General features: G+C 43.6%; 2 protein-coding genes across 6 annotated transcripts in view; both read right to left on the bottom strand.

Moving 5' to 3' along the window:
• LOC120042377 (progesterone receptor-like) overlaps positions 1-15,102 on the bottom strand; it is a 32,846-nt gene extending 17,744 nt beyond the window's left edge. For 3 of the 5 annotated variants that reach the window (XM_038987209.1, XM_038987208.1, XM_038987211.1), the window contains exons 1-3: positions 13,995-15,101; positions 11,656-11,789; positions 10,809-10,925 (exon numbers count right to left, since the gene is read on the bottom strand). In XM_038987209.1, the coding sequence (XP_038843137.1) occupies positions 10,809-10,925; positions 11,656-11,789; positions 13,995-14,803 (1,060 nt within the window). In that variant the 5' untranslated portion in view covers positions 14,804-15,101. Of the gene's footprint in view, positions 1-10,808; positions 10,926-11,655; positions 11,790-13,994 lie in introns of all 5 variants that reach the window. The other 2 variants (XM_038987212.1, XM_038987213.1) reach the window with 1 other exon arrangement.
• Positions 15,103-17,008: 1,906 nt separating this feature from the next.
• On the bottom strand, positions 17,009-25,666 carry LOC120042378 (moesin-like). The gene is made up of 13 exons (XM_038987214.1): positions 25,589-25,666; positions 25,149-25,244; positions 24,911-25,033; positions 22,456-22,607; positions 21,452-21,535; positions 20,805-20,951; positions 20,582-20,678; positions 19,129-19,292; positions 18,911-19,041; positions 18,571-18,731; positions 18,287-18,379; positions 17,844-18,056; positions 17,009-17,173 (listed from the first exon to the last, which is right to left on the bottom strand). Exons 1-13 carry the CDS (start codon positions 25,649-25,651, stop codon positions 17,009-17,011), a joined length of 1,689 nt encoding a protein of 562 aa, XP_038843142.1. The 5' UTR covers positions 25,652-25,666.
• Positions 25,667-27,587: the final 1,921 nt, after the last annotated feature.

Here is a 27,587-nt window from a genome sequence, read left to right as displayed (position 1 = left end):
GACCCCTGAAGGTACATTTAAAGGTATCCCAAACAATAAGGGGATTTGCTGAACCTATATTATACTGGAAAAATTAAGTTATAATAATTTTGTCTTAGTTAAAAATAAGTTGTCCTCCAGTAAATTTTTATTAAATTTCCAATATCCTCGTCCACGTGGAAAATCTATAAGTTATGTGAATGCCAATTAGATGATGATCCGATCCCATTCTGTCTCCTATTAAAACTTTTTTAACCTTTGATGCAAGAAAGAGACAAGAAAGTAGTCAAGACTAGCTTGATTAAGTCTCCTCCATGTATATCTCACTAGGTCAGGGTATTAAACCTCCTCCATGTATATCTCACTAGGTCAGGGTATTAAACCTCCTCCATGTATATCTCACTAGGTCAGGGTATTAAACCTCCTCCATGTATATCTCACTAGGTCAGGGTATTAAACCTCCTCCATGTATATCTCACTAGGTCAGGGTATTAAACCTCCTCCATGTATATCTCACTAGGTCAGGGTATTAAACCTCCTCCATGTATATCTCACTAGGTCAGGGTATTAAACCTCCTCCATGTATATCTCACTAGGTCAGGGTATTAAACCTCCTCCATGTATATCTCACTAGGTCAGGGTATTAAACCTCCTCCATGTAAATCTCACTAGGTCAGGGTATTAAACCTCCTCCATGTATATCTCACTAGGTCAGGATATTAAACCTCCTCCATGTATATCTCACTAGGTCAGGGTATTAAGTCTCCTCCATGTATATCTCACTAGGTCAGGGTATTAAACCTCCTCCATGTATATCTCACTAGGTCAGGGTATTAAGTCTCCTCCATGTATATCTCACTAGGTCAGGGTATTAAGTCTCCTCCATGTATATCTCACTAGGTCAGGGTATTAAACCTCCTCCATGTATATCTCACTAGGTCAGGGTTTTTTAGTCTCCAAATATCCACTATTTCTAATGTGTCCATAATATTTGTGATTTCCTTAAGGGCACGGTGATGATAGTTTGTAGAGTGATTACCTAACGGTCCATTGATGTACTTAACACTGTGTTATAGTCTCCTACCATAATGATTTGATCATTTGTTGCCTGTAAGTTCAATAAATTGGTATACATTTTTTCGAAGAAGTGTGTATCATCCTGATTTGGACCATATAAATTAATATAGTTAATATACCATATAAATTAATGAGCCAAAGCTCTTTTTCGTCCACTTTCATATTCAAAAGGATCCACCTTCCTTGCGAATGATTCCTGATTATTTGCACATTCAGATCGACATTTTTGTTAATTAATATCATCACACCCTTTGAGTTCCTTTGTCCATGACAGAAAATTATTTCACCACCCCATTCCTTTTTTCACGCAACTTCATCTAAGGATGTAGAGTGAGTTTCCTGTAAACAGTATATGTTATATTCCTTTTCTTTTAGCCATGTAAAAACTGATCTTTTTTTTAATAATCTGCCAAACCATTACAATTATAACTAGCTATACTTATTTCACCCCTTACTGTCACGTTCCTGACCTGTTTTCTGTTAGTTTTTGTATGTGTTAGTTGGTCAGGACGTGAGTTTGGGTGGGCAGTCTATGTTTTCTGTTTCTATGTTGGTTAATGGGTACCTAATATGGTTCTCAATTAGAGGCAGGTGGTTTTCATCTCCTCTGATTGAGAATCATATTAAGGTAGGTGTTGTCACATTGTTTGTCGTGGGTGGTTGTCTCCTGTGTCTGTGTTTGTCGCGCCACACGGGACTGTCTCGGTTTGTTTGTACGTTCGTTCTTTTATGTAGTCAGTTTTCCTGTTCATGCGTTCTTCGTGTTTCATGTAAGTTCGTCGTCCAGGTCTGTCTACGTCGTTTATTGTTTTGTAGTTTGTTAAAGTGTTGTCGTGTTTTTCCGTTTTGTAAATAAATATTATGTCGAATTCAAACGCTGCATTTTGGTTCAATCCCTGCTCCTCCTCTTCGGATGAAGAGGAGGAGGAACGTCGTTACAGAACCACCCACCAATCCAGAACCAAGCAGCATAAGTTCGAGCAGTGGAACACGAAACAGGAATGGACATGGGAGGACGTATTAAACGGCAAGGGTTGCTACACATGGGAGGAGATCCTGGCTGGAAGGGATCGCCTCCCATGGGAACAGCTGGAGGCACTGAGGAGAGCAGAGGCAACCGGACAAGGGAACCGGAGATATGAAGGTACACGGCTAGCAAGGAAGCCCGAGAAGAAACCCCAAAAATTTCTTGGGGGGGGGCTAAGAGGTAGTGGGCCAAGGGCAGGTAGGAGACCTGCGCCCACTTCCCAGGCTAACCGTGGAGAGCGGGAGTACGGGCAGACACCGTGTTACGCAGTAGAGCGCACGGTGTCTCCTGTACGTGTGCATAGCCCGGTGCGGGTTATTCCACCTCCCCGCACTGGTAGGGCTAGATTGAGCGTTGAGCCGGATGTCATGAAGCCGGCTCTACATATCTGGCCACCAGTACGTTTCCTTGGGCCGGCTTACATGGCACCAGCCTTACGCATGGTGTCCCCGGTTCGCCTACATAGCCCGGTGCGGGTTATTCCACCTCCCCGCACTGGTCGGGCGACGGGGAGCATTCAACCAGGTAAGGTTGGGCAGGCTCAATGCTCAAGGGAGCCAGTACGCCTGCACGGTCCGGTATTTCCGGCGCCACCTCCCCGCCCCAGCCCAGTACCACCAGTGCCTACACCACGCACCAGGCTTCCAGTGCGTTTTCAGAGCCCTGTTCCTCCTCCACGCACTCTTCCTATGGTGCGTGTCTCCAGCCCAGTGCCTCCAGTTCCGGCACCACGCACTAAGCCACCTGTGCGTCTCCAGAGCCCTGTACACACTGTTCCTTCTCCCCGTACTCGTCCTGATGTGCGTGCCCTCAGCCCGGTGCCACCAGTGCCGGTACCACGCACCAGGCAAATAGTACGCTTTGAGAGTCCAGTGTGCCCTGTCCCTGCTCCCCGCACTAGCATGAAGGTGCGTGTCCTTAGCCCGGTGCCTCCAGTTCCGGCACCACGCACCAGGTCTACAGTGCGCCTTATCCGGCCAGAGCCATCCGTCTCCCCAGCGCCATCTGAGCCATCCGTCTCCCCAGCGCCATCTGAGCCATCCGTCTCCCCAGCGCCATCTGAGCCATCCGTCTCCCCAGCGCCATCTGAGCCATCCGTCTGCCCAGTGCCGTCTGAGCCATCCGTCTGTCCCGAGCCATTAGAGCCGCCCGTCTGTCCCGAGCCGTCAGAGCCGATAGTCAGTCAGGAGCCGCTAGAGCCATTCGTCAGACAGGATCTGCCAGAGCCGCCAACCAGACAGGATCTGCCAGAGCCGCCAACCAGACAGGATCTGCCAGAGCCGCCAACCAGACAGGATCTGCCAGAGCCGCCAACCAGACAGGATCTGCTAGAGCCGCCAGTGAGCCATGAGCGTCCAGAGCCGTCAGCCAGCCATGAGCGTCTAGAGCCGTCAGCCAGCCATGAGCAGCCAGAGCCGTCAGAGAGCCATGAGCGTCCAGAGCCGTCAGCGAGCCATGAGCGTCCAGAGCCGTCAGCGAGCCATGAGCGTCCAGAGCCGTCAGCCAGCCATGAGCGTCCAGAGCCGTCAGCCAGCCATGAGCGTCCAGAGCCGTCAGCTAGTCATGAGCGTCCAGAGCTGCCATGTATCCAGAACTGCCCCTCAGTCCAGAGCTGTCTCTCTGTCCGGAGCTGCCCTTCAGTCCGGAGTTGCCCCTCTATCCTGAGCTACCTCTCTATCCTGAGCTACCTCTCTATCTTGAGCTACCTCTCTATCCTGACCTACCTCTCTGTCCTGAGCTATCTTGTCCCGGAGCTGTCCCTTATTTTTGTGTTGCCTCTTATATTAGGTGGGTGGAATAAGAGGGTGGTCATTCTGAGGGGGAGAAGTAAGCTGGGATTGACTATGGCGGGGTGGGGACCTCGCCCAGAGCCTGAGCCACCACCGTGGTCAGATGCCCACCCTGACCCTCCCCTAGACTTTGTGCTGGTGCGCCCGGAGTTCGCACCTTAAGGGGGGGGTTATGTCACGTTCCTGACCTGTTTTCTGTTAGTTTTTGTATGTGTTAGTTGGTCAGGACGTGAGTTTGGGTGGGCAGTCTATGTTTTCTGTTTCTATGTTGGTTAATGGGTACCTAATATGGTTCTCAATTAGAGGCAGGTGGTTTTCATCTCCTCTGATTAAGAATCATATTAAGGTAGGTGTTGTCACATTGTTTGTCGTGGGTGGTTGTCTCCTGTGTCTGTGTTTGTCGCGCCACACGGGACTGTCTCGGTTTGTTTGTACGTTCGTTCTTTTATGTAGTCAGTTTTCCTGTTCATGCGTTCTTCGTGTTTCATGTAAGTTCGTCGTCCAGGTCTGTCTACGTCGTTTATTGTTTTGTAGTTTGTTAAAGTGTTGTCGTGTTTTTCCGTTTTGTAAATAAATATTATGTCGAATTCAAACGCTGCATTTTGGTTCAATCCCTGCTCCTCCTCTTCGGATGAAGAGGAGGAGGAACGCCGTTACACTTACCATAACTAGACACTATTCTCAGGCTAAAATGACCATAATTAGTGCTTGTAAAGTTACTGCCATCCGAGGTATTGTGAAGGTCAAAACTACAGCTTTCAAATGTCTGATTTTTAGAATTCAAAAAATAGGTTCTAGTAATATTTTTTTTGTTCCCTTGCCTGTTTGCCTGTGAGCCAATGCCACAGATACTAGAAAATTTAGACAAATTATGTTTGTAACAAATCTGAGTAGGTTGATGAGTATGATATTGGATGTGATTTAGTGAGAGTGTGTACGATGTCTGTGTAAGAGTAAGACTATAATGTGTGATGTCCAAATAAATAATAACTCTGCCAATTTGCATGGTTGAGTGTCTATGTGTAACATGTAGTGCGTATAGCCTTAATATTCATAATTGTAATCCATATCGTATCACCATCATAGTTGCATCATAATTACCTTTAACATAATTGAAAAACACATCCCAGCATTTCCATAGCAATTGACGTTTCACATGATCATGAAAGAGACCTTGCATTACTCTAGAAACTTCACTACAGTACAAATGTATTCCGTACAATATGTTATTATTCCCCAATGCCCCTATTCTGATATCTTCCCCTTGCTTGTTGTAAACATATATAAACTTGTAGACAAATACATAAAATAGACAAACAATAAACACATTAAATTATAAAACAGTTCTCGACAATAGAGAGAGAGGGAGAGAAGAGAGAAATAGAGAGAGGAGAGCGAGATCAGGTGTGTGTGTGTATGTATAAGTCCGTATGTGTAAGCAAGCATGTAGTTGAGTACGTGTGTGTTCATATCCACTTCATAATGTTCAGATAATTTAAACAGTTCCCATACCTTCTTTTTTTTCGTAACCTGAAGTCCCTGTAGTATTTAGTACAGCCACGGTGTTATGGAGCTGTCTCGGAATAGCTGTCAGTCTATAAAGAGTTTGTCCAGAACGATAAAGGCACGCCTACCATCCTTCCTTTGTTGTCTTTGTACCGGATACAGTCTCTTACGAAGTTTGTTCATCTCCTTTGGAAATTGGTCATTGAGACCGAATTTGGTCCCTTTAAGCTCCCTTCCTCTGCTTTTGATCAGCTCCTTTTGTTGGTAGTGCTCAAATTTTGCGATGATCGGTCGGGGACCCTTGGTCTTGTCGCTCCGAGCTCCAAGTCTGTGTACTCAGAGGAAAGCCACCTTGTTTACAGTCTCTATAGGAAGTATCAAGGCGGATTGCATGAATTCTCTGATCACTCCCTCTGGATTATTGAATGCGTTCTCAGGAATCCCAGAAAAAATGAGATTTTCACGCATGCCACGACTTTGTATGTCTGGTAGCGTCTTCTTCATCACCCTGTTTTCCCTGAGTAGACAATCCATGTTGGAATCGGGGATTTTTACCTTGGCTGTGAGTGTCTTGTTTTCTCTTTGGAGCTTGAGAATTTCACTCTGTCTGAACTCCAAACTCCCCCTCAGCCCTGCTACCTCCTCACACAACCTTTCCATTGTTGCATGGATTCCAGCCAGAGCACTAGCCTCTACCTCAGTGGTAAATCGTCCGTGTCTGTAGATTAATCTGTTTTTCTTTTTTTTGTCGGGTTAAAGTTATTTTGTGAGGTGGTCGGATCTTTCCACGAAGGAGTATGTTGTTCCTCCATAGCGTAAAGCTGTTGGTACTCGTCGATTTCCCTCAGCATCTGCTTGGTATCCAGATTGGCTCTATTCTGCAACCAGTTGTTTTACGAAAAGATAACAATGAATCTTTACCACGACATACGACAGATGTGTGTAGTACAGCCAGCTAGCACTCGCGGAATCCACGCAATAAAATGAACACAAACTTGCAGTCCCAGCCGTAAAGGCTAACCGCATTGTGGAATCCTTAGTAACAAAACTTTAGTTTGGATTAAAATCGATTTAATGAAAAGGTTTTAATGTAAACAACAAACCGAGTGTAGACAGTACAGTGTCCTGTTGCACGCTCTGATACAGTGTAGTTATTCCCTCCGCAAGGCAATCAAACAAGTGAAATGTCGGTATAAGGACAAAGTGGAGTCGCAATTCAACGGCTCAGACACAAGAAGTATGTGGCCTGTTGTCCTTATTAAAGAAGCAATAAAACGGGCCTTCTTTAGACTAGTTGAGTATCTGGAGCATCAGCATTTGTGGGTTCGATTACAGGTTCAAAATGGCCAGAAACAAAGAACTTTCTTCTGAAACTCGTCAGTCTACTCTTGTTCTGAGAAATGAAGGGTATTCATTGCGAGAAATTGCCAAGAAACTGAAGATCTCGTACATCGCTGTGTACTACTCCATTCACAGAACAACTCAAACTGTCTCTAACCAGAATAGAAAGAGGAGTGGGAGGCCCTGGTGCACAACTGAGAAGGAGGACAAGTACATTAGAGTGTCTAGTTTGAGAAACAGATGCCTCACAGGTCCTCAACTGGCAGCTTCATTAAATAGTACCCGCAAAACACCAGTCTCAACGTCAACAGTGAAGAGGCGACTCCGGGATGCTGGCCTTCTAGGCAGAGTTGCAAAGAAAAAGCCATATCTCAGACTGGCCAATAAAAAGAAAAGATTAAGATGGGCAAAATAATACAAACACTGGACAGAGGAAGATTGGAAAAAAGTGTTATGGACAGACGAATCTAAGTTTGAGGTGTTCAGATCACAAAGAAGAGCATTCGTGAGACGCAGAAAAAATGATGGCTTGACGCCATCTGTCAAGCATGGTGGAGGTAATGTGATGGTCTGGGGGTGCTTTGGTGGTGGTAAAGTGGGAGATTTGTACAGGGTAAAAGGGATCTTGAAGAAGGAAGGCTATCACTCCATTTTGCAACGCCACACAATTATTATTTCAATTTAAAATCATTATTTATAACCTTGTCAACGTCTTGACTATATTTCCTATTCATTTTGCAACTCATTTCATGAATGTTTTCATGGAAAACAAGGACATTTCTAAGTGACCACAAACTTTTGAACGGTAGTGTATGTTATATGACATGATTTTTTGTTAACTATTAAATAGTAGCCTACAGCAAAGTGTGTTTAAATAATTTCTAACTTGTTAACAATTTCTGCTAGTTAGTTTTTGCTACCATGTGCGTTTTAGCTTGCTTGAGTCTGCTAACTGAGGAGTGTTAATACACCTGTTCCATACTTCTTTCATTTTAAAACCTGTATCTTACAAAAGGAGTTGTTTAATCTAATTATTTATCTGTACATTGAATTGTATTTGGGGTTTTTGTTACTCATTTTTTTCTAATCTTTACAGGAAAATGCCATGGGCACTATCTGATGTGTGGAGACATTTCACTGCAGCTAATGTAGAAGGAAAAGCTGAGTACATTTGCAAATACTGTGCCAAATCATATGTGAAGAATGCAACAAAGATGCAGACTCATCTGGCCAAGTGCATAACTGTCCCTCCCTGACAGTGAAGATGGCGCCTCAGAGTCTGATGTTCTCAGAGTCTGATGTTCTCAGAGTCTGATGTTCTCAGAGTCTGATGTTCTCAGAGTCTGATGTTCAAGAGGTGGACATTGAGGAGGTCCAGGGAGAAGACATAGAAGGCTGAGAGGAAGACAACCAAAGCTGTATGTATGCTGAAAATGCTTTTGGTGCGATGCAATGAATCATTGAGGATCATTCATTATTCCCTTTATTTTGTTGTCCAGTGAAATCATCCCATGTGAAGAGTCAACTAATTTAATTAAAGTTCAATGAGAAACTAAATTGTTTTTTTTATTTCTATTGGAAGGATTTAATCATTTGCAATTATGTCTACTTATGATAAGGTAAAAGGTTTATGTTTCTGTCTCCATATGATATGGTAAATATATCCAATGCAAAAAACATCTACATTTAAATGGTATTACTATTCATTTGCATATATTTCCGTTAATTCCCATATATTCCCGTTAATTTCCACGGAAAGTTTCCACCTCTGAATATTCCCCAAAATGTGCATCCCTATCCATAAATCATAAAAATGTTATACTAGTTGAAGTTTACATTAAACTATAATATTTATTACGTGCAAATCATTACCGTAACACTTTTTCAACTTCCTGTAGAAACTCCATAAAGCTTTATTCACCCATGATGCATATCTAGAGGAGTAGTAGAATTTAATTTATCTACTTATATGCCTTCAGAATGAGGTTCTAATTCTCAAACAACCCCTTTACCCCATTTGGCCTTTTCATTACTGAAATGGCTAACAAGCTATAATTTAGAAAAAATTCAAATTTAATTGAATTATAATTGTATAATTTAATTTTGTATATATTTTTTTTCAGTGTTATTTTTTTTTAAATCAGGCATTTTCATTCGGGAAGCAATGTAAAAAATATTGGCAATTGATTTGTTTATTACTTTTTTGGGATTGTTGCGGTGATGAGAATTTTGTGGAATTTGTGGTAAAATGCATAATATCTGATAAAACAACATAATGATAATTATGAAATATGTAAGTACTGATCCAGGTAGCCTAGAGAAGCCTATGCCCTCTGATCCCATCTGGGCCGGGGGAAACGTACATGTTTTTATAGCCTAAGCTATGCATCTATAGCCTAAAATAGGCCAATTTATTTGTGTTCTGAGAAAATATGAATGTGATCAAACTTCGTGTAGGCTACCGAAGGCCTTTTTAATCCAAAATGATTGGCTTGAATTAATCAATTAACACAATAGTGATGACACTGTATGAGTATCTTTTTAATTACAGATGTAAAGGCCATACAACACCATACACAGCCAGCTCAGCCCTGTTAGTCTCTGTCCAGCCCAGTTGTTCTCTATGTGTAAAGGGTTTTCATGTTTTCATCCTTCCTAGGGCCGGGAGTTTTTCCAGGAGTTGTTTTAATGACCTTACAGCTGATTTATTACTATGACATACACTAGAACTAGGGATCTGGAGTTGTTTTAATGACCTTACAGCTGATTTATTACTATGACATACACTAGAACTAGGGATCTGGAGTTGGTTAAGTTTACTACAAACTCCACTCCGTTGATCTACTTGCGTGTACGTGGGTGGAGCGGGATTTTAGTTTTGTAAAAAAAAACTGAATATGATTAATAATACAAAAATATACCCAGGTAATATTCTTCTACTTGCCGGTGTAACCTAAAACCTTATCCCAGTTGGATACGCTGCTTGTGTATTTACTCCCACATCAGCTAAAAATAGAAGTGCATGTTTTGATCAAGGAGAAGAAAGCTAGAGGACTAGAGTAGCCTACAGCAGTTTCTACCATTTCACAATAACCTGTAATCACAAGTTATTACTGCTAAACAAAATACCTTTTTGGGTAGATTCTAACAAGGCTACAATGTTGTTTGGTTTATTGTTTGAACAGTAGCTTAGATTATATTTTCTTATCAATGCAAAATAGGCTTCTTTGATGCATAGCCTATAGCCTTTACTGTTGATCAGATCAAGGAACCAAGCAAACTTCATTGCCTACACGTCGAATGTCAGTGCGCACTACAAGGAGCCTCCCCTTTAATAACAAAAAAGCAACGTCGAGACACTATGCTACATCGTCACCGTTTCACATTTCTGTGTAGTACCCTTTAGGTTAGCCGACTACCAGATCAGGAAAACTCTGAGCCCCAGGAACCCCCCCCCCCCCCCCCCCCCGCCACTCTGAGACCTGTGGTGCCACATCTGAAATCACTACACAGTGTTACAAACAGTGTTGCCAACTATTGTTCAGTGATATCTGCTATTGGCCCCTTGAGTTCTCTCTAGATGACGTTTTGCTGTTGCCACGACGACTTCACAGCACCATTTTGCCTTGCTGCGGCACAGCTGCACTCCCCGACATAACGTTTTCCCCTCCTCTCTCACCGCACACCCCCCCCCCTGGTGCTTCTCTGTCTGTGTGTGCACCATTGCTGTGACTTCTTTTGCACAGACCGCTTCTCCCACTCTTGTGTGTGGCAGAATTGAGAAAAGTAGCTACATGCTGTCAAAACTCCCCAAAGGCAGCCTGAAAAGCAGCTGAGTTTGTCGCTCGAAACTTCTACCAATGAAAGTCACTGGATAGGGAGTAAAACACATGGTAAATTAAAACCTACCTAAAGCCCTAGTCATGATTCCTGCTTTTTCAAAGACCCTGTAACCAAAATACAAGTAGGTGTGTCTAGCCTTCCTCCCCTCTTTATCTCTGCTCCCCTCTTCTCCCCCTCTTTTTCATGATCTCTTTCTCTCCCTCTCCCCATTTAACAGTCATGTATGTTATAGTAAAAGTTGTTACCTTTGAGGCTCATTCCAGACTGGAAGCATCTGTTGAGACGACAGGAAGGACAGTTCTTCCTCCTCAGCTTGTCGATGGTGCAGTCGTTACGGCTGGCGCACAGGTGATTCTGCTTACCTGGGAACACAATAACAAACAAGGCCGCTACAGGGGAATTGGATATCCCATTTCCTGTATGTGTGTGTGAGTGCGCCTGCGAGGGTGTTTTTAGGTTTTACTATCCTTGTGGGGACCAGAAGTCCTTGTGGGGACCAGAAGTCCTTGTGGGGGACCAGAAGTCCTTGTGGGGACCAGAAGTCCTCACAAGGATAGTAAAACAAGGACAATTGAGATGTGGGGACATTTCTCCAGTACCCACAAGAGAAAAGGCTATTTTAGGGTTAGGGGTTAGGGGTTAGGTGTAAGAGTTACAGTTAGGGAACATAGGATTTTGAATGGGAATCAATTGTTTGGTCCCCACAAGGATAGTAAAACAAACGTGTGTGTGTGTGTGTGTGTGTGTGTGTGTGTGTGTGTGTGTGTGTGTGTGTGTGTGTGTGTGTGTGTGTGTGTGTGTGTGTGTGTGTGTGTGTGTGTGTGCATGGGGCTCCCGAGTGGTGCAGCGGTCTAAGGCACTGCTTCTCAGTGCCAGAGGCGTCACTACAGACCCTGGTTCGATTCCAGGCTGTATCACAACCGGCTGTGATTGGGAGTCCCATAAGGCGGCGCACAATTGGCCCAGGGTTGTCCGGGTTAGGGTTTGGCCATCATTGTAATTAAGAATTTGTTCTTAACTGACTAGCCTAGTAAAATGAATGTAAACAAAGTGATATATGTGAGTGCATGCATGTGTGTGTGTATGGCTCACCCTCTGCAGCCCTCTTGAAGAACACCTTGCAGCTCCCACAGGTAACAGCTCCATAGTGACAGCCTGACGCCTCGTCTCCACATACCTTACACACCCTCCGGTCAGAGAAATACACTGGCAACATATCCTCACATCTGAAACACACACACATCTGTAAACACCTAACACTCTTTCAGATCTTACAGATACTCTCACTGGCAACATATCCTCACATCTGAAACACACACACACCTGTAAACACACACACACCTGTAAACACACACATCTCTGTAAACACACACACACCTGTAAACACACACACACCTGTAAACACACACATCTCTGTAAACACACACACACACACCTGTAAACACACACACACCTGTAAACACACACATATCTGTAAACACACACCTAACATGTGGGTAACTCTCTTTTAGATCTTACAGCTACACTTCATAACCACACACACACAGACACACACACACACACACACAGACATACACACACAGACACACACACACAGACATACACACACAGAAACACACACAGATGTACACACATACATTGACCTGAAATCACCCAACACACACCTAACACTATTTCAGATCTTACAGCTACACCCTCACATCTGAAACGCACCTACCTGCCTATACCTGCCTATATGCACATACCTGCCTATTGATGTGGGATTGAGTCATGCAGGTTCTTTCTAATTCTGTTAGCAGCAGAATCTGTTAACCAGATGGTGTGGAATACGGGCTCAGATCAACATTACACTACTTTTGAGGTATAACAAATCTGACAAACTTTACATTTTAAATTAGCCAGCTACCCGTGTTAAAAGGCGACTGCACTTCCTGATTTGGCCTCGTTTTAAATTTGGTTAATTAAAAAATGCTAGGGACCATGACTGAATTCAAACGTGAGTTGGTTTCGGGGTGTGGTTTGATGTGGGTACCTGGTGTGTGTTTGCAGGTGGAAAGAGGGAGACAAATTATTTTGCCAATTACTGTCAGTAAGGTGGTGTGCGACTGTGTCAAAGTTGGTTTGACCTTGGATAGCCTTTCTATAAATGAAATGGTCCTTGAATGTGAATTAATTCAACTTGATCAATATCCGCTACTAGATCTTTGACGGATCCATCACCCCACAGCCTTGGCAATAAGTCTGATATTATTATTAAAGCTGTAATATATAACTTTTTGGGCAACCCGACCAAATTCACATTGAAATGTAAGTTATAGATCTGTCATTCTCATTGAAAGCCAGTCTAAGAAGCGGTAGATCTGTTCTATGTGTACTATTTCTATGCTTCCCGTTCTTAAGTTTCGTTTTTGTGCACCAGCTTCAAACAGCTGAAAATACAATATTTATGGTTCTGGAAAACATATTTCACAGCGGTTTAGATGGTACAGTTATTTTCTACACTTTACTTGCTTGTTTTATCACATTAACTGAAATTAAGCAAACTATTAGAATTTTATCAACCAGGAAATGTCTGAGCGATTTCTGCATAGTGCATCTTTAAGTGGTGAGTGTTGCCTAATGTCCTACTGGGCCTTCTGGATTGAGACTAAATACATTACACCTGGTTAGTTGAAGGCCAGAGGAAAGTCAGCTGGAAGCCTATTACTCTAATACTCATTAAATAAACACTGGTTAGGAAGGTAAAAGGTGGTGTCAGAGCCAGACACACTGCTGAGTAGTAGTCATGAGCCATGCTGGAAAGGACAGTGGCAATAACCTATCACTTGCAGTCTGTCCTCTCCAGCATGGGGATATTGTAGTGAGTCTCTGTGGCAGCTGGTGCAGGGAATTAGGTCATTATAACAGATAGCATAAATGTTATTATAACCTGGGTGGTTTGAGCTCTGAATGCTGATTGGCTGACAGGCATGGTATCAGACAGTATACCATGGGTATGACAAAACGTTTATTTTTTACTGCTCAGGAGTTTGCGGTATATTTATTTAACTAGGCAAGTCAGTTAAGAACAAATTCTTAATTTCAATGACGGCCTAGGAACAGTGAGTTAACTACCTTGTTCAGGGGCAGAACGACAGATTTGTATCTTGTCAGCTCGGGGATTCGATCTTGCAACCGTTCAGTTACAAATCCAACGCTCTAACTCTAACCAGATATGGCCAATATACCACAGCTAAGGCCATATACCACACCCCCTCGTGCCTTTTTGCTTCATTGAATTTGACATATTATAACATCTGATATTACTGTTGTTTTGTTATGATTACATAGTTAGAGAAGCTCCCATTGACTTGCCTCTGGTCCGCTTGGTCTTATGTGAAAACAAACAAAGAAACAATTGAAATAAAATGTCTTATAAAGAGTATATCTACCTCAGTCTGGAGTCAGCACCCATCCATCCAGAACTCTCCTTCTTGATAGCGGAGTGATACACTTGTTGAAGACCGCTTTCATGCATCACACTTTGGTAACTTTGCTCCTGGACATGACCCTCTTGTGACATCCCATGGTCATAGTCCTGATAGTTAACCCCAGGGGGACAGACTTTACGTGCTCCACAAGACATGCAATTTCCGTTGTCCAAATATTTACAGAACCAAGATCCACCCGCCACCGGACAGGGTCCCTCGTGCCCTGGTGTCCCTACCGTGTCCCTACCGAATAACGTGTCTGGGGCGTCTTTACGGAATGAAGAACTTAAAGGTAACAGTTCGTCAAACTGAGAGGGCACCGAGAGCGCATTAGCGTTATCCAGATTCACGAACATGTCCGAGTTTTTACGGAGACCTCGGGCCATTTCCAACTCGTGCATAGGCCTCGTCACCTTCCATGCGCTGTCCCTTTCGCGCTCCAGGGTCTGTAAAAAACCGACATAATTTTGTCCACAAATGTCTTGATGTACCTCGAACGATGGCCTGAGTTCATTTGATTTAAGTATCGTTTTCCTCTGCATCTGGGTGGTTAACTCTGAGGTCATACTTGCGCCAGCTCCAAACTCTGGAGATGACTCCTCGGAGACTGAAAAATGGTTTCCATGATTTGGGCCGCTGTCTGCAGAGAAGGCAGGGCCGCTCCGTCCATTATCCACTATCTCGTTTAACTGCGAACTCAAACCTAAAGACACTGACACCGCGTCACATAACTCCTTGGCTGTATCTGATATATTGGTGCCACTCTGCATTGTTGTTTTGATTTCTTCCTAGGCGCGGACAGTTCCAAAAAAAGACGCGCTCTCGAGGTCTCCGGTTTTCACAGTAAGCCTAAAGCACGAGGAGCTACTACATTTTTTCCCGTGGGGAGAGTAGACGCAACTAAGTTAAATCGTAACGTAACCGTGTAACCAGAGACTCCTGTTATGTCGTTATGTCGGGCCACCACCTATAACCTCCCCGAGCTGAACTACGGGAGACTACAGTACATGAACAACAAATCCCTTCTGCGCCTCTGCGTTTCGCTCATTCGTTGTGACCTCGGGGAGGGAAACGCTGGCGCGTGTCCAAGTTGTGACTCGTGTAGGGTAAAGTGCATTCTCTACCGTGTTATTATTGTGTGTTTATAACACCGTGTTCTACATCTATCAGTTACTTATTTGACCGTTACAATTCTGACTGTAAAGTATATTTAAAAATATTTTTAATAAAGTTGTAGAGAGACTGAGTGTTGTTGCTGGTTCGTCTTATCTCACAGTCAAAACAGACGTGTGCACTCTTCCTCTTCCTGCAGTGTAATAACACAACAATAGTGAGTTGTCCGTGTTTTTCTGACCCACAGACACTCCTGTAATCTGTTTAGAAACAGTGAATGAGCGCTATGGCACATCCGTTGTTCTGTTTGTGTCACATGACAGCAACGTGTCAGCTGTCATAAGATGACTAACAATTATATGGCATCTGTTATGACAGCATTTTGAACTTATGTAGCCTATCTTACAACGTAACTTATTTTCCTGAAAAATGTACTTACTATGACTGAAACTGGTTGTCCCACCTAACTATATGTGCTCTTGAGTGGCGCAATGCGTCACTACAGATCCTGGTTCGATCCCGGGCTGTATCACAACCGGCCGTGATCGGGAGTCCCATAGTGCAGCGCACAATTGGCCCCGCGTCGTCCAGGTTAGGGGAAGGTTTAGGCCGTCATTGTAAAATAAGAATTTGTTCTTAACTGACTTGCCTAGTTAAATAATGGTTAAATATTAAACAATTTTAAGATGAATTCACTAACTGGGAGTCTGCTCTTGTAACTGAGCTGTTCAATGGCCTACTTCCCACAGAAGATAACTGTATTTTCCCCAGAGAGGGATCTTGTCTTCCAGCGTAGTAGACCTCAGATTTCAGTCGCTCTGGATAAGAGCGTCTGCTAAATGACTTAAATGTAAATGTAAATAACACTTTAAAAAACTAAAAGACGATGTTGATTCAACGTCAGGCAGCCAGCTACAATAGGATTGTGAGTTTTGCTCGAGAACATTCTTGTTGAACAAACTCACAATCCTATTGCAGCTGGTTGCCTTACAATTCTACGTCGAATCAAAATATATATATATTTTTTTTACAGCGCTTACTGTTTACTATCAGTCATAACAGGCCTACTGAAAAACACACACTCCTTACAAACAAATGTCACACACATACTGCAGACACAAACACAAACACATGACACACACACACACACACACACACACACACACACACACACACACAAACACATGACACACACTGCAGACAAACACATGACACACACACTGCAGACACACAAACACACACAGGACAATCATAACAGCCTATAACAGATGACGAGAGTGACAATCATAACAGATGACCAGAGTGAGACAGTAGCTATATGTACAGCATTCAACACATATTCAATGTTGGTTAATGGTATTTATTTGACTCATAGCAAAACACTTAACAAATTTGGTGCTCATTTATATCTGCGAAATGACATCCGTTTGTAAATATTGTAAATAACCTCAAATCGTTCCTCTCACTAAACTATGCATACAGAAAAATATGTTTTTTAATAGTGTATCAGCTAAGGATTATTTTGCATAGATGCATTTCAAGATTGCAAAAACCAAAAGCAGCAGAAATGACGATGTAGTAATAATATAATCACTCACTTTGATTGTTGTACTAGTCGCCTACAGTCTGTAGTCGACAGAATTTGACTTTAGCAAACATAAATGTAATACGTTACAGCCAGTAGATGGCAATCTTTAGTCACGGTAGACAAAACGCTACTGGGGAGAGGCAGTGGGTGCTTACAAAGTCAATAAAGCAATGTTGACGTTATAATTACACTGTACCTGCCTATATGACTTCCATTCAAATACATATATTCAGTACAGACTCTTGTTCTCTCTCATTCACTCATTCTCTCTCTCTCACATGGACTCGAACTCGTCGATGCGTTGCTTGGTGTTGCCTTGTCGTATCTGACGGAGGGTCCTGTACTTGTCCCGGCCGGCCTTAACGTTCTCCGCGTGGATCAGGTCGTTGGGAGTGTTCTTACTGTCGTCTCGAGCGCTGGCCAACTCACTACTCAGGGCCTGAGGACAAACGGACAACAAGGACACAAATAAACTGGTGGAGCATCAACATAATGTACTAAAACATTGGAAGGAATGTGTAGGACATGTGTAGGACATGTGTAGGACATGTGTAACGCATGTGGTCTCAGAACCATATCTCTCAGCTCAGAGCTCAGAGCGGGAGGACATTTTTAAATTTAGTCAGGATGGAACCCAACCAGGTATAAAGGGTTATTGTTAGGTTAGGGTCATAGGTTATATGTTAAGGTAGGGTCTGACCTTTGTATAGCCATTCATTCTTCTGGGCCTCTGTTATGGTCATGAATTAGGGTCATGGGTTAGGGTTAAAGTTCATGGGTTAAAGGGGAACTCCACTCAAAAACTATCTTGTGGTATTTGTTTCATTAGTCCACTGATGATACAGTTCCAAAATGATTAGCATGTCAGCAACCAAGTTTTCAAGATATTGGACTTTCAGGAAACAGTGTTCACGTCATCACGATGATGTGTCCCAGTGACACTTTGCTTCTTGAAAACTTGACTGCTGGCCAGTGACACTTTGCTTCTTGAAAACTTGACTGCTGGCCAGTGACACTTTGCTTCTTGAAAACTTGACTACTGACAATGCAAAACATTTTGTGGGACTAATGGGAAAAAAGTTCCTAGAGTTCCCCTAGGTGTTTCTGACCTTGAGGTGTTTCTGTAGCCGTTTGTTCTTCTGAGCCTCCGTCATGCGTTGCTCCTCGCTGCGGTCTCTGACCATGCCTGGTGATGTCAGCTCGGCGCTGGCCTCGGCGCTGCTCTCGTCGGTCTCGTCGTGGTCCCCCTGCACACAGTCCTGGATGTCTTTAGTCTTCAGAACTTCTTTGGCCCGCTCCAAATCAACCTCCACCATGACCGTCTGACGACAAACACACACACATGACCGCTCACAGTGGATTACCCTATCACACACACACACCACTCACACCACTCACACCACACACACACACACACACACACACACACACACACACACACACACACACACACACACACACACACACACACACATGCTCGCTCAAATTGAAGGACTGTGGTTAGATAGAGGGTTGCGCCAACACACACACACATTCATTTATTCTCTCTCACCCTTTTCTGCCACCTCTTTGTATCGTCGTCCTTCTCCTTCTTTACGTCCTCCAGAAGGGAGATGTTAGGGGTCAGCTCAGCCAGCTCAGTGGCCTGGAAAGAGAACCTTAGAATAATACAGGAGCCTCCTAATGTGTCTGTGTGTGGTGTCTGTCTGTGTGTGCATGTGTCTGTGTGTGGTGTCTGTCTGTGTGTGGCTGTCTGACTGTCTGTGCATGTGTCTGTGTGTGGTGTCTGTCTGTCTGTGTGGCTGTCTGACTGTCCGTGTGTGTGTGTGTGTGTACCAGGTTCTCCTGGTTCTTCATCTGGCTCTCTGACTGCTGTAGGAGGGATGCCTTGGCCTCTTCCGCTGCCTTGCGCTCCTTCTCCAGACGCTCTGCCTCCTCCTGAGCAAACGTCCTCTCCTTCTCCAGGTCCAGGGCCCTGCGAGTCTGCTCCTCCAGCTCTACACACACACACACACACACACACACAGAGAGAATAAACACACACACACACACACATAGAGAATAAACACACACACACACACACACACACACACAGACAGACAGAATATGAACACACCCAAGCATGCATGCACACCCATACAGCACACACACTGTCAGACGACAGAAAGAGTCGGACCTTCCTGAGCTTTCTTGGTCTCTTCCTCAATCTGTTTCAGTCTGCCCATCAGCTCCATGGTTTCTCTGGCGATCTTCTCTGTCTCCTTCTCCGCATTCTCTCTCTTCTTCTTCTCGCCCTCAAGCAGAGCTCTGGAACGAGGGATATGAGGGATGAGTAAACACCTGCTAACAACATTATCACTCTCTCTCTCTCTTTCCCCCTCTCTCTGTCCTCACTTCTCCATCTGTCTCTTAGTCTTCTCCTCGCGGGCCTGGGCCTTCATCTGCTGGACCTCGATGGAGTCTGGCTTCCTCCTCCTCATGTACAGGTCGTGGTTCCCCATGCACAGCACCAGGATACGCTTGTTGATCCGTAGACGAGGGGCGTAGAACACAACATCCTGTAACAGACCCAGTCACCACAAATGTACTTATCAGTGCCTCTTGTACTTATCAGTGCCTCTTGTACTTATCAGTGCCTCTTGTACTTATCAGTTCCTCTTGTACTTATCAGTGCCTCTTGTACTTATCAGTGCCTCTTGTACTTATCAGTTCCTCTTGTACTTATCAGTGCCTCTTGTACTTATCAGTGCCTCTTGTACTTATCAGTTCCTCTTGTACTTATCAGTGCCTCTTGTACTTATCAGTGCCTCTTGTACTTATCAGTTCCTCTTGTACTTATCAGTGTCTCTTGTACTTATCAGTGCCTCTTGTACTTATCAGTGCCTCTTGTACTTATCAGTGCCTCTTGTACTTATCAGTGCCTCTTGTACTTATCAGTGCCTCTTGTACTTATCAGTGCCTCTTGTACTTATCAGTGCCTCTTGTACTTATCAGTGCCTCTTGTACTTATCAGTGCCTCTTGTACTTATCAGTGCCTCTTGTACTTATCAGTGTCTCTTGTACTTATCAGTGTCTCTTGTACTTATCAGTGCCTCTTGTACTTATCAGTGCCTCTTGTACTTATCAGTGTCTCTTGTACTTATCAGTGCCTCTTGTACTTATCAGTTCCTCTTGTACTTATCAGTGCCTCTTGTACTTATCAGTGCCTCTTGTACTTATCAGTTCCTCTTGTACTTATCAGTGTCCTCTTGTACTTATCAGTGCCTCTTGTACTTATCAGTGCCTCTTGTACTTATCAGTGCCTCTTGTACTTATCAGTGCCTCTTGTACTTATCAGTGCCTCTTGTACTTATCAGTGCCTCTTGTACTTATCAGTGCCTCTTGTACTTATCAGTGCCTCTTGTACTTATCAGTGCCTCTTGTACTTATCAGTGTCTCTTGTACTTATCAGTGCCTCTTGTACTTATCAGTGTCTCTTGTACTTATCAGTGCCTCTTGTACTTATCAGTTCCTCTTGTACTTATCAGTGCCTCTTGTAGTTATCAGTGTCTCTTGTACTTATCAGTGCCTCTTGTACTTATCAGTGCCTCTTGTACTTATCAGTGCCTCTTGTACTTATCAGTGCCTCTTGTACTTATCAGTTCCTCTTGTACTTATCAGTGTCTCTTGTACTTATCAGTGTCTCTTGTACTTATCAGTGCCTCTTGTAGTTATCAGTGTCTCTTGTACTTATCAGTGCCTCTTGTACTTGTAAAGTGACCTTTATTCTGTAATTAACAAACAGGTACTATCAGAGGTTTGAATTATAACCAAATATACAGCAGACAAAGAAACAGAGGTGATGTACCGGTGCTTTCTTGTCAATGGGCTTTATAACAAACTTCTTGTCGTTGAAGGAAATGTTTCTGATCTCACTCCATGGGAAGCCGATCTTAGGGGTCATCCTATAAAGAAAACACTGTAGGATAGTTCACTCCAAAATCAAAGTTCATCCAATGTTTTCAGACTTCAAAGTAGTCTAATATCATGATGAACATATGGGGAATTCAGATCTAGTTAAAGGTTCCTACCTGTCAGTGTTCTGGTATATGTTGAGGCCCAGAGCATCTACCCCCAGCCACAGCTCTGAACCCTTCTTGTTCTTGATGCTGAAGTAGTTGACTCCATACATCTCTAGATCCTGAGCTATCTTCAGATACTCCACCATGGCATCCTCCCTGGGGACAGACAGATACAAACACATGTACAGGACCAGATACAGACACACACAGACAATCAGTGGGAATGCAGCTAACGTAATACTTAGCACATTCTACATTACATTTACATTTTAGTCATTTAGCAGATGCTCTTATCCAGAGCGACTTACAGTAGAGTGCATACATTACATTTTTTTTACATTTCATTACATTTTTACATTTCATTACATTTTTACATACTGAGACAAGGATATCCCTACCGGCCAAACCCTCCCTAACCCGGACGACGCTATGCCAATTGTGCGTCGCCCCACGGACCTCCCGGTTGCGACAGAGCCTGGGCGCGAACCCAGCCCAGCCTGGGCGCGAACCCAGAGACTCTGGTGGCGCAGCTAGCACTGCGATGCAGTGCCCTAGACCACTGCGCCACCCGGGAGGTCTACATACAATCAGTGCAATATAAGTAAGCCAGTGTTAACTTGGATTGGACTGTGAGTAGAGAGGACATGTGATCTTACCTCAGCACCCCCTTGTGCTCCTCATGCCACACCTTTATCCTGTTCTCCCACTGCTCTTTGTTCAGCTTGTGCTGCTCCAGAACCCTGGGGGTAGAGGACACGAGAAGGGTTCAATTAGGGGGGTAGAGGACACGAGAAGGGTCAATTAGGGGGGTAGAGGACACGAGAAGGGTCAATTAGGGGGGTAGAGGACACGAGAAGGGTCAATTAGGGGGTAGAGGACACGAGAAGGATCAATTAGGGGGGTAGAGGACACGAGAAGGGTCAATTAGGGGGGTAGAGGACACGAGAAGGGTCAATTAGGGGGTAGAGGACACGAGAAGGGTCAATTAGGGGGTAGAGGACACGAGAAGGGTCAATTAGGGGGTAGAGGACACGAGAAGGGTTCAATTAGGGGGTAGAGGACACGAGAAGGGTCAATTAGGGGGTAGAGGACACGAGAAGGGTCAATTAGGGGGGTAGAGGACATGAGAAGGGTCAATTAGGGGGTAGAGGACACGAGAAGGGTCAATTAGGGGGTAGAGGACACGAGAAGGGTTCAATTAGGGGGGTAGAGGACACGAGAAGGGTTCAATTAGGGGGGTATAGGACACGAGAAGGGTTCAATTAGGGGGGTAGAGGACACGAGAAGGGTTCAATTAGGGGGGTAGAGAGAGGACGGTAGACTAGCGGTTAAGAACGTTGGGCCAGTAACCAAAACGTTGCTGTTTCAAATCCCGACTAGGTGAAAAAATCTGTTGATGTGCCCTTGAGAAAGGCACTTAACCCTATTGCTCCTGTAAGTCTCTCTGTATAAGAGTGTCTGCTAAATTAAATGGAATTGACCCCAACACTGATCTAAGTATGGGAGACAACAATCAGAGGAACGTTCAGAGAGACTTGGAATAGATCTCTCTTCAAAATGATCATAGAAGATCAACAAATTCAGTGGACCGTTTCACCAGTTTAGCTTCTGTTTGTGGGCTGAGGTATGTCACACAGGGTGACGGGGAGAGACGACACACCTCTGGGGAAGCAGCTTGTCCCTGCTGAGGTAACCAGGGAAGTGGTAATCCTTCTTGTAGTCTCCATGTTTGGTCTGAACAGAGTAGGAGGCCAACAGCACAGCCGTCTCAGGAGGACAGTAGATATCATCATTCAGGATGCCCTCCTTTACCTGCAGTGACAAACAGTGTGACCAGCTCCTGTGTGTGTCTGACCTGTGTACATCCTTATACACATACATGTATGTGTAGGGGAGAGTGGGGTAAGTGGAGCCACCCTTGTTTCTAGGAAACCATACATAAAATGAATCATGTGACCAAATATTTAGGAAGAGGTCATCATTTCATGGAGTCTGTGAAGTAAAAAACCACATGGAAAAAGTGGTAAGCAAGTTAGGTCCCTAATTTATTTTGCACAAAGTCAAATGTAAATATTGTGTTATAGGTTTCATGATGCTTGTATCTAAACCAAAATAGATTGTTTTAAGATGTTCTATAGATCAGTTGGGGGTCTCTATAAGCTACAATATGAGGTCCTAAACCTGGCATGAAAGTGCATCCTTGTAGCTGTATGGGTTAATATAGTCAAAATGTTTGCCTTAGGGTAAGTTGAGCCAATGGTCATGGAGTAAGTTGAGCCAATGGCCACCGTACCCCATACAAATGATGATTACATTTTGTCCGTTTTATGTATAATGTGCATAGTATTTTTGCAATGTATCATGCATATGAACTCAAATAGTATTTTTTTTATTGTTAAAGAGCAAACATCCTCATGCCCCGTGTATACAAACATAAAACAAGCAGAGTTCTAGTCCCCCTTGAGGTTCTTCAGAGAACAGCCAAGGAAATGAGAGAAGGGAAGAAGTCCATTAGAGCAGCAGCAAGGGATAAAAACATAGACTGAATGACATTGAAGAGGTACTATGATGGAGAAATTACAAGATTATGTTGCATCGAGTGGTTGTTTTATGCAATAGCATAGGCTTCTATTAGTACTCGCTCATCTGTGTCTGTGTGACCTGAGGGGAGCCTCTGAGGCTTATTCGCTGACAATTGATTTAATGGGTTGGTGATAAAATGAGTTGGTGTTTGTGTTCTGTAAGGTACCGGGGAGAGAGTTCTGTAAGGTACCGGGGAGAGACAGCTCGGGTATGAGAGGATAGTGATGAGGAACCTTGTCTCAGGGGCCAAACTCTGGTTTCTATACAATAAGAACAGTCTTCACAGCAAATGCTATCTGGCTGGGGGAAACTCCTTTCTCATATATCAAGTCTCACATTTTGACCCATTCCACACATCTGTTGTTTGTCATGTAGACTAAGTATCTTTGCTATAAAAGATATTTGTATTCATTCGTTCTATGTCAGAGCTACTCAAAAGTGTTGGGTCGACCAGCCTCACTCGCTGTTTTATTCATATCTTTTGAGTAAAGTAATATCCTGATTGGTGATTGACCTTGTCTCTCCTCATTAGTGATTAGAATTCCACGACAGTACATTGCCAAAAAAGATAACGAACATGTACCTGGGCCTCAATATGAATGTAGGTATACATTTAAGATATACCATACACCACACCCCCATTCCATGAATTCAACTTTGACCTACCAGCAACCACTGTCACAGGACACCATCACCGACTTACCCCCAAGGCGGCTCAACGTCCCCTGTCCCCATGCTCAACATACCCCATAAGTTGTGCCAAGAGGTCAACTCCAATGTTTACATGAATTCTGATTATTTACAACAGAGATGGGCAACTTTGAGAGCCGGCCCTGGCCTTTTGAGGGTCCTAAATTACATTCTGTTGTTTTAAATGTTCCTAAGTGAAATGTTGTGTAGACCCTTCTTGACAGCGGAGAGAAAATGGGACATTTTAGTAGAGAAATGCTGTAGTGAAATGCTGTAATTCTACACATTTTGCCATGGGGCAAAGAAGATTTAGCAATTGTATAACTAATTCCATGCAATTCTACTGATTTTGTCATGGGGTGTAGAGAATTTTCTTCAGTTTTACAGCTAATTTCCTGCAATTCTTCACATTTTGTCATAGGGTGGGGAGAAATGCTTGCAGTTTTTAATATGATATCTGAGTGAGAGTGACCTAGTATTGACTCAGTGCTCTTTATAAGAGCCTATTTTGGATTTTCTATTTCTTTACCTTTGATATTGAACATTGTTGAGGAAGAGCTTGTAAGTAAACATTTCTATGTAGTGTTCACACCTGTTGTATCCTGTGAACGTGACAAATAAACTTTGATTTGTGTGTGTGTCTGGCCAGCTCATGTGTGTGTGTGTGTGTCTGGCCAGCTCGTGTGTGTGTGTCTGGCCAGCTCGTGTGTGTGTGTCTGGCCAGCTCGTGTGTGTGTGTCTGGCCAGCTCGTGTGTGTGTGTCTGGCCAGCTCGTGTGTGTGTGTCTGGCCAGCTCGTGTGTGTGTGTCTGGCCAGCTCGTGTGTGTGTGTGTGTGTATGACCTGCAGGAAGAAAAGTCGTTGCGTGGCCTCTTGGATCAGTTCCTCAGCTACGTCTTCAGGGTAGAACTTGGCCCTGAACTTTATCAACAGAGGGTTCTCCCTGCGTACATCCTGAGCTGTCACCTGGGAACATTGCAACAACATGAGTGAGTAAATAAGTGAATGAATGAACGTGGAAGTGTGTGAGACAGTTCTGTATGTTGTTACTGTCTGAGCAGAGTAGTGAGGATGTACTCACCCTCTTGTTGAGTTTGAGCCAGGTAGAGAAGCCTTTGCTGTCCTGGTACTGTAGGCCAAAGAACCAGGTCTCTCTCAGCCCGATGGTTTTCACTATCTACACAACAATGAAGAAGAAGAAGATTGTCCGTAGTGCAGGAAATAGAGATTTGTCTGTCTATCTGTACGTCTGCCTGTCCGCCAGTCTGTCTGTTCGTCTGTCTGTCAGTCTGTCCGTTCTTCTGTCTGTCTGTCTGCCCGCCAGTCTGTCCGTTCGTCTTTCTGTCTGTCCGTCCGTCTGTCCGTCCGTCAGTCTGTCCGCCAGTCTGTCTGTCAGTCCGCCAGTCTGTCCGTCAGTCCGCCAGTCTGTCTGTCCACCAATCTGTCTGTCCGCCAGTCGGTCTGTCCGCCAGTCGGTCTTTCTGCCAGTCGGTCTGTCCGCCAGTCTGTCTGTCCATGTACCTGGTTGAAGAGTTGTTTGCCAGTGGTGCTGTGCAGGATGGCGAACTCCAGCTCAGCGTCCATGGTGGTGACGCGAACATTGATCTACCAGAGGGCATTCACATAGACACAAACTGGAGTATGAATGGGAGGAGAGAGAACTTAATAGCCTATTAAAATACATAGCTAGAGTAATGGTTAGTATAATGGGTAGTATGGCTTATAATAGGGGACAGGCATGCAATGTACTAAGGGGCTAAGCGAATTGTATGTCTCTTACTGTGATTGTAAAATGGTGTGCTAGGTTTTTTGTGAGGTAAAAGGCCCCAAAAATATAATATAATTATGTTTCTTACATTTTTCTGTTCAACCTGCAGGATCATCCAATCGCAAGTGGTCGTAGGCGACTACAATCAAAACATGAAGCCCACAAGGTATTTTTAAACGTGAAATATTGTTTAGGGAGAATTCTCAGAACAAAATCGAGTTGAGTATTCTCAGAACAAAATCGAGTTGAGAGTATTCTCAGAACAAAATAGAGCTGAGAGTATTCTCAGAACAGAATAGAGTTGAGAGTATTCTCAGAACAGAATAGAGTTGAGAGTATTCTCAGAACAGAATAGAGTTGAGAGTATTCTCAGAACAGAATCGAGTTGAGAGTATTCTCAGAACAGAATCGAGTTGAGAGTATTCTCAGAACAGAATCGAGCTGAGAGTATTCTCAGAACAGAATAGAGCTGAGAGTATTCTCAGAACAGAATAGAGCTGAGAGTATTCTCAGAACAGAATCGAGCTGAGAGTATTCTCAGAACAGAATAGAGTTGAGAGTATTCTCAGAACAGAATCGAGCTGAGAGTATTCTCAGAACAGAATCGAGCTGAGAGTATTCTCAGGACAGAATAGAGTTGAGAGTATTCTCAGAACAGAATCGAGCTGAGAGTATTCTCAGAACAGAATAGAGCTGAGAGTATTCTCAGGACAGAATAGAGTTGAGAGTATTCTCAGAACAGAATCGAGTTGAGAGTATTCTCAGAACAGAATCGAGTTGAGAGTATTCTCAGAACAGAATCGAGTTGAGAGTATTCTCAGAACAGAATAGAGTTGAGAGTATTCTCAGGACAGAATAGAGTTGAGAGTATTCTCAGAACAGAATCGAGTTGAGAGTATTCTCAGAACAGAATCGAGTTGAGAGTATTCTCAGAACAGAATCGAGCTGAGAGTATTCTCAGAACAGAATAGAGTTGAGTATTCTCAGAACATAATAGAGTTGAGAGTATTCTCAGAACATAATAGAGTTGAGAGTATTCTCAGAACAGAATAGAGTTGAGAGTATTCTCAGAACAGAATTGAGTTAAGAGTATTCTCAGAACCGAATAGAGTTGAGAGTATTCTCAGAAGAGGGGAAGGTTTATTCTAGGATCCCATGACCCACACAGAACTGTATTGTAGGTTTCTATTCTGGCGGTCATTGTTTTAATGTCAATCATGTTAGTGAAAGTTCCCACATTGTGTGGAGAATAACGTTTTTCTAATACATTCTAATCTACCCCAGGTAACCACCGCTAGGTTTTCTGAGGTGGTTTTTAACACTGATTATAGAGCAAACTGGAATAAAGTTACGAAACAGCAGAGATCAGAGCGGGCCAGGCCAACTAGGGAGGCCCATAAGTAGTCCAATTCTCATATGTTTAATGTTGATCATATCGGTCTATTCTGGCCAGAATACTTCAACCACAAAAAAAGATGGAATGTTTCTACAAGTAAAATGTTTATATTACTCAAAAGTGCTAAGATATAAAAGATACAAAATTGAGTGAAATCACTGTACTACAAGTATCACACAGAACGACGTACTGTTGTGTTGAAGCTCAAACTTCTAAAAACCATTTGTGTCTGATTTGAGTGGTTAACAAACAAACACTTAACTTTTAACAAACACGGCATAACTCAGGGTAGTAACATGGTAAGCCTTTAAAATGGCTGAAAATCACAACTCACAAATCCATCAAACAACAAAAAC

This window comes from Salvelinus namaycush, unplaced genomic scaffold (genome assembly GCF_016432855.1).
Source record: "Salvelinus namaycush isolate Seneca unplaced genomic scaffold, SaNama_1.0 Scaffold663, whole genome shotgun sequence".
Lineage (NCBI taxonomy): Eukaryota > Metazoa > Chordata > Actinopteri > Salmoniformes > Salmonidae > Salvelinus > Salvelinus namaycush.
This window is presented reverse-complemented; position numbering and strand designations above follow the sequence as displayed.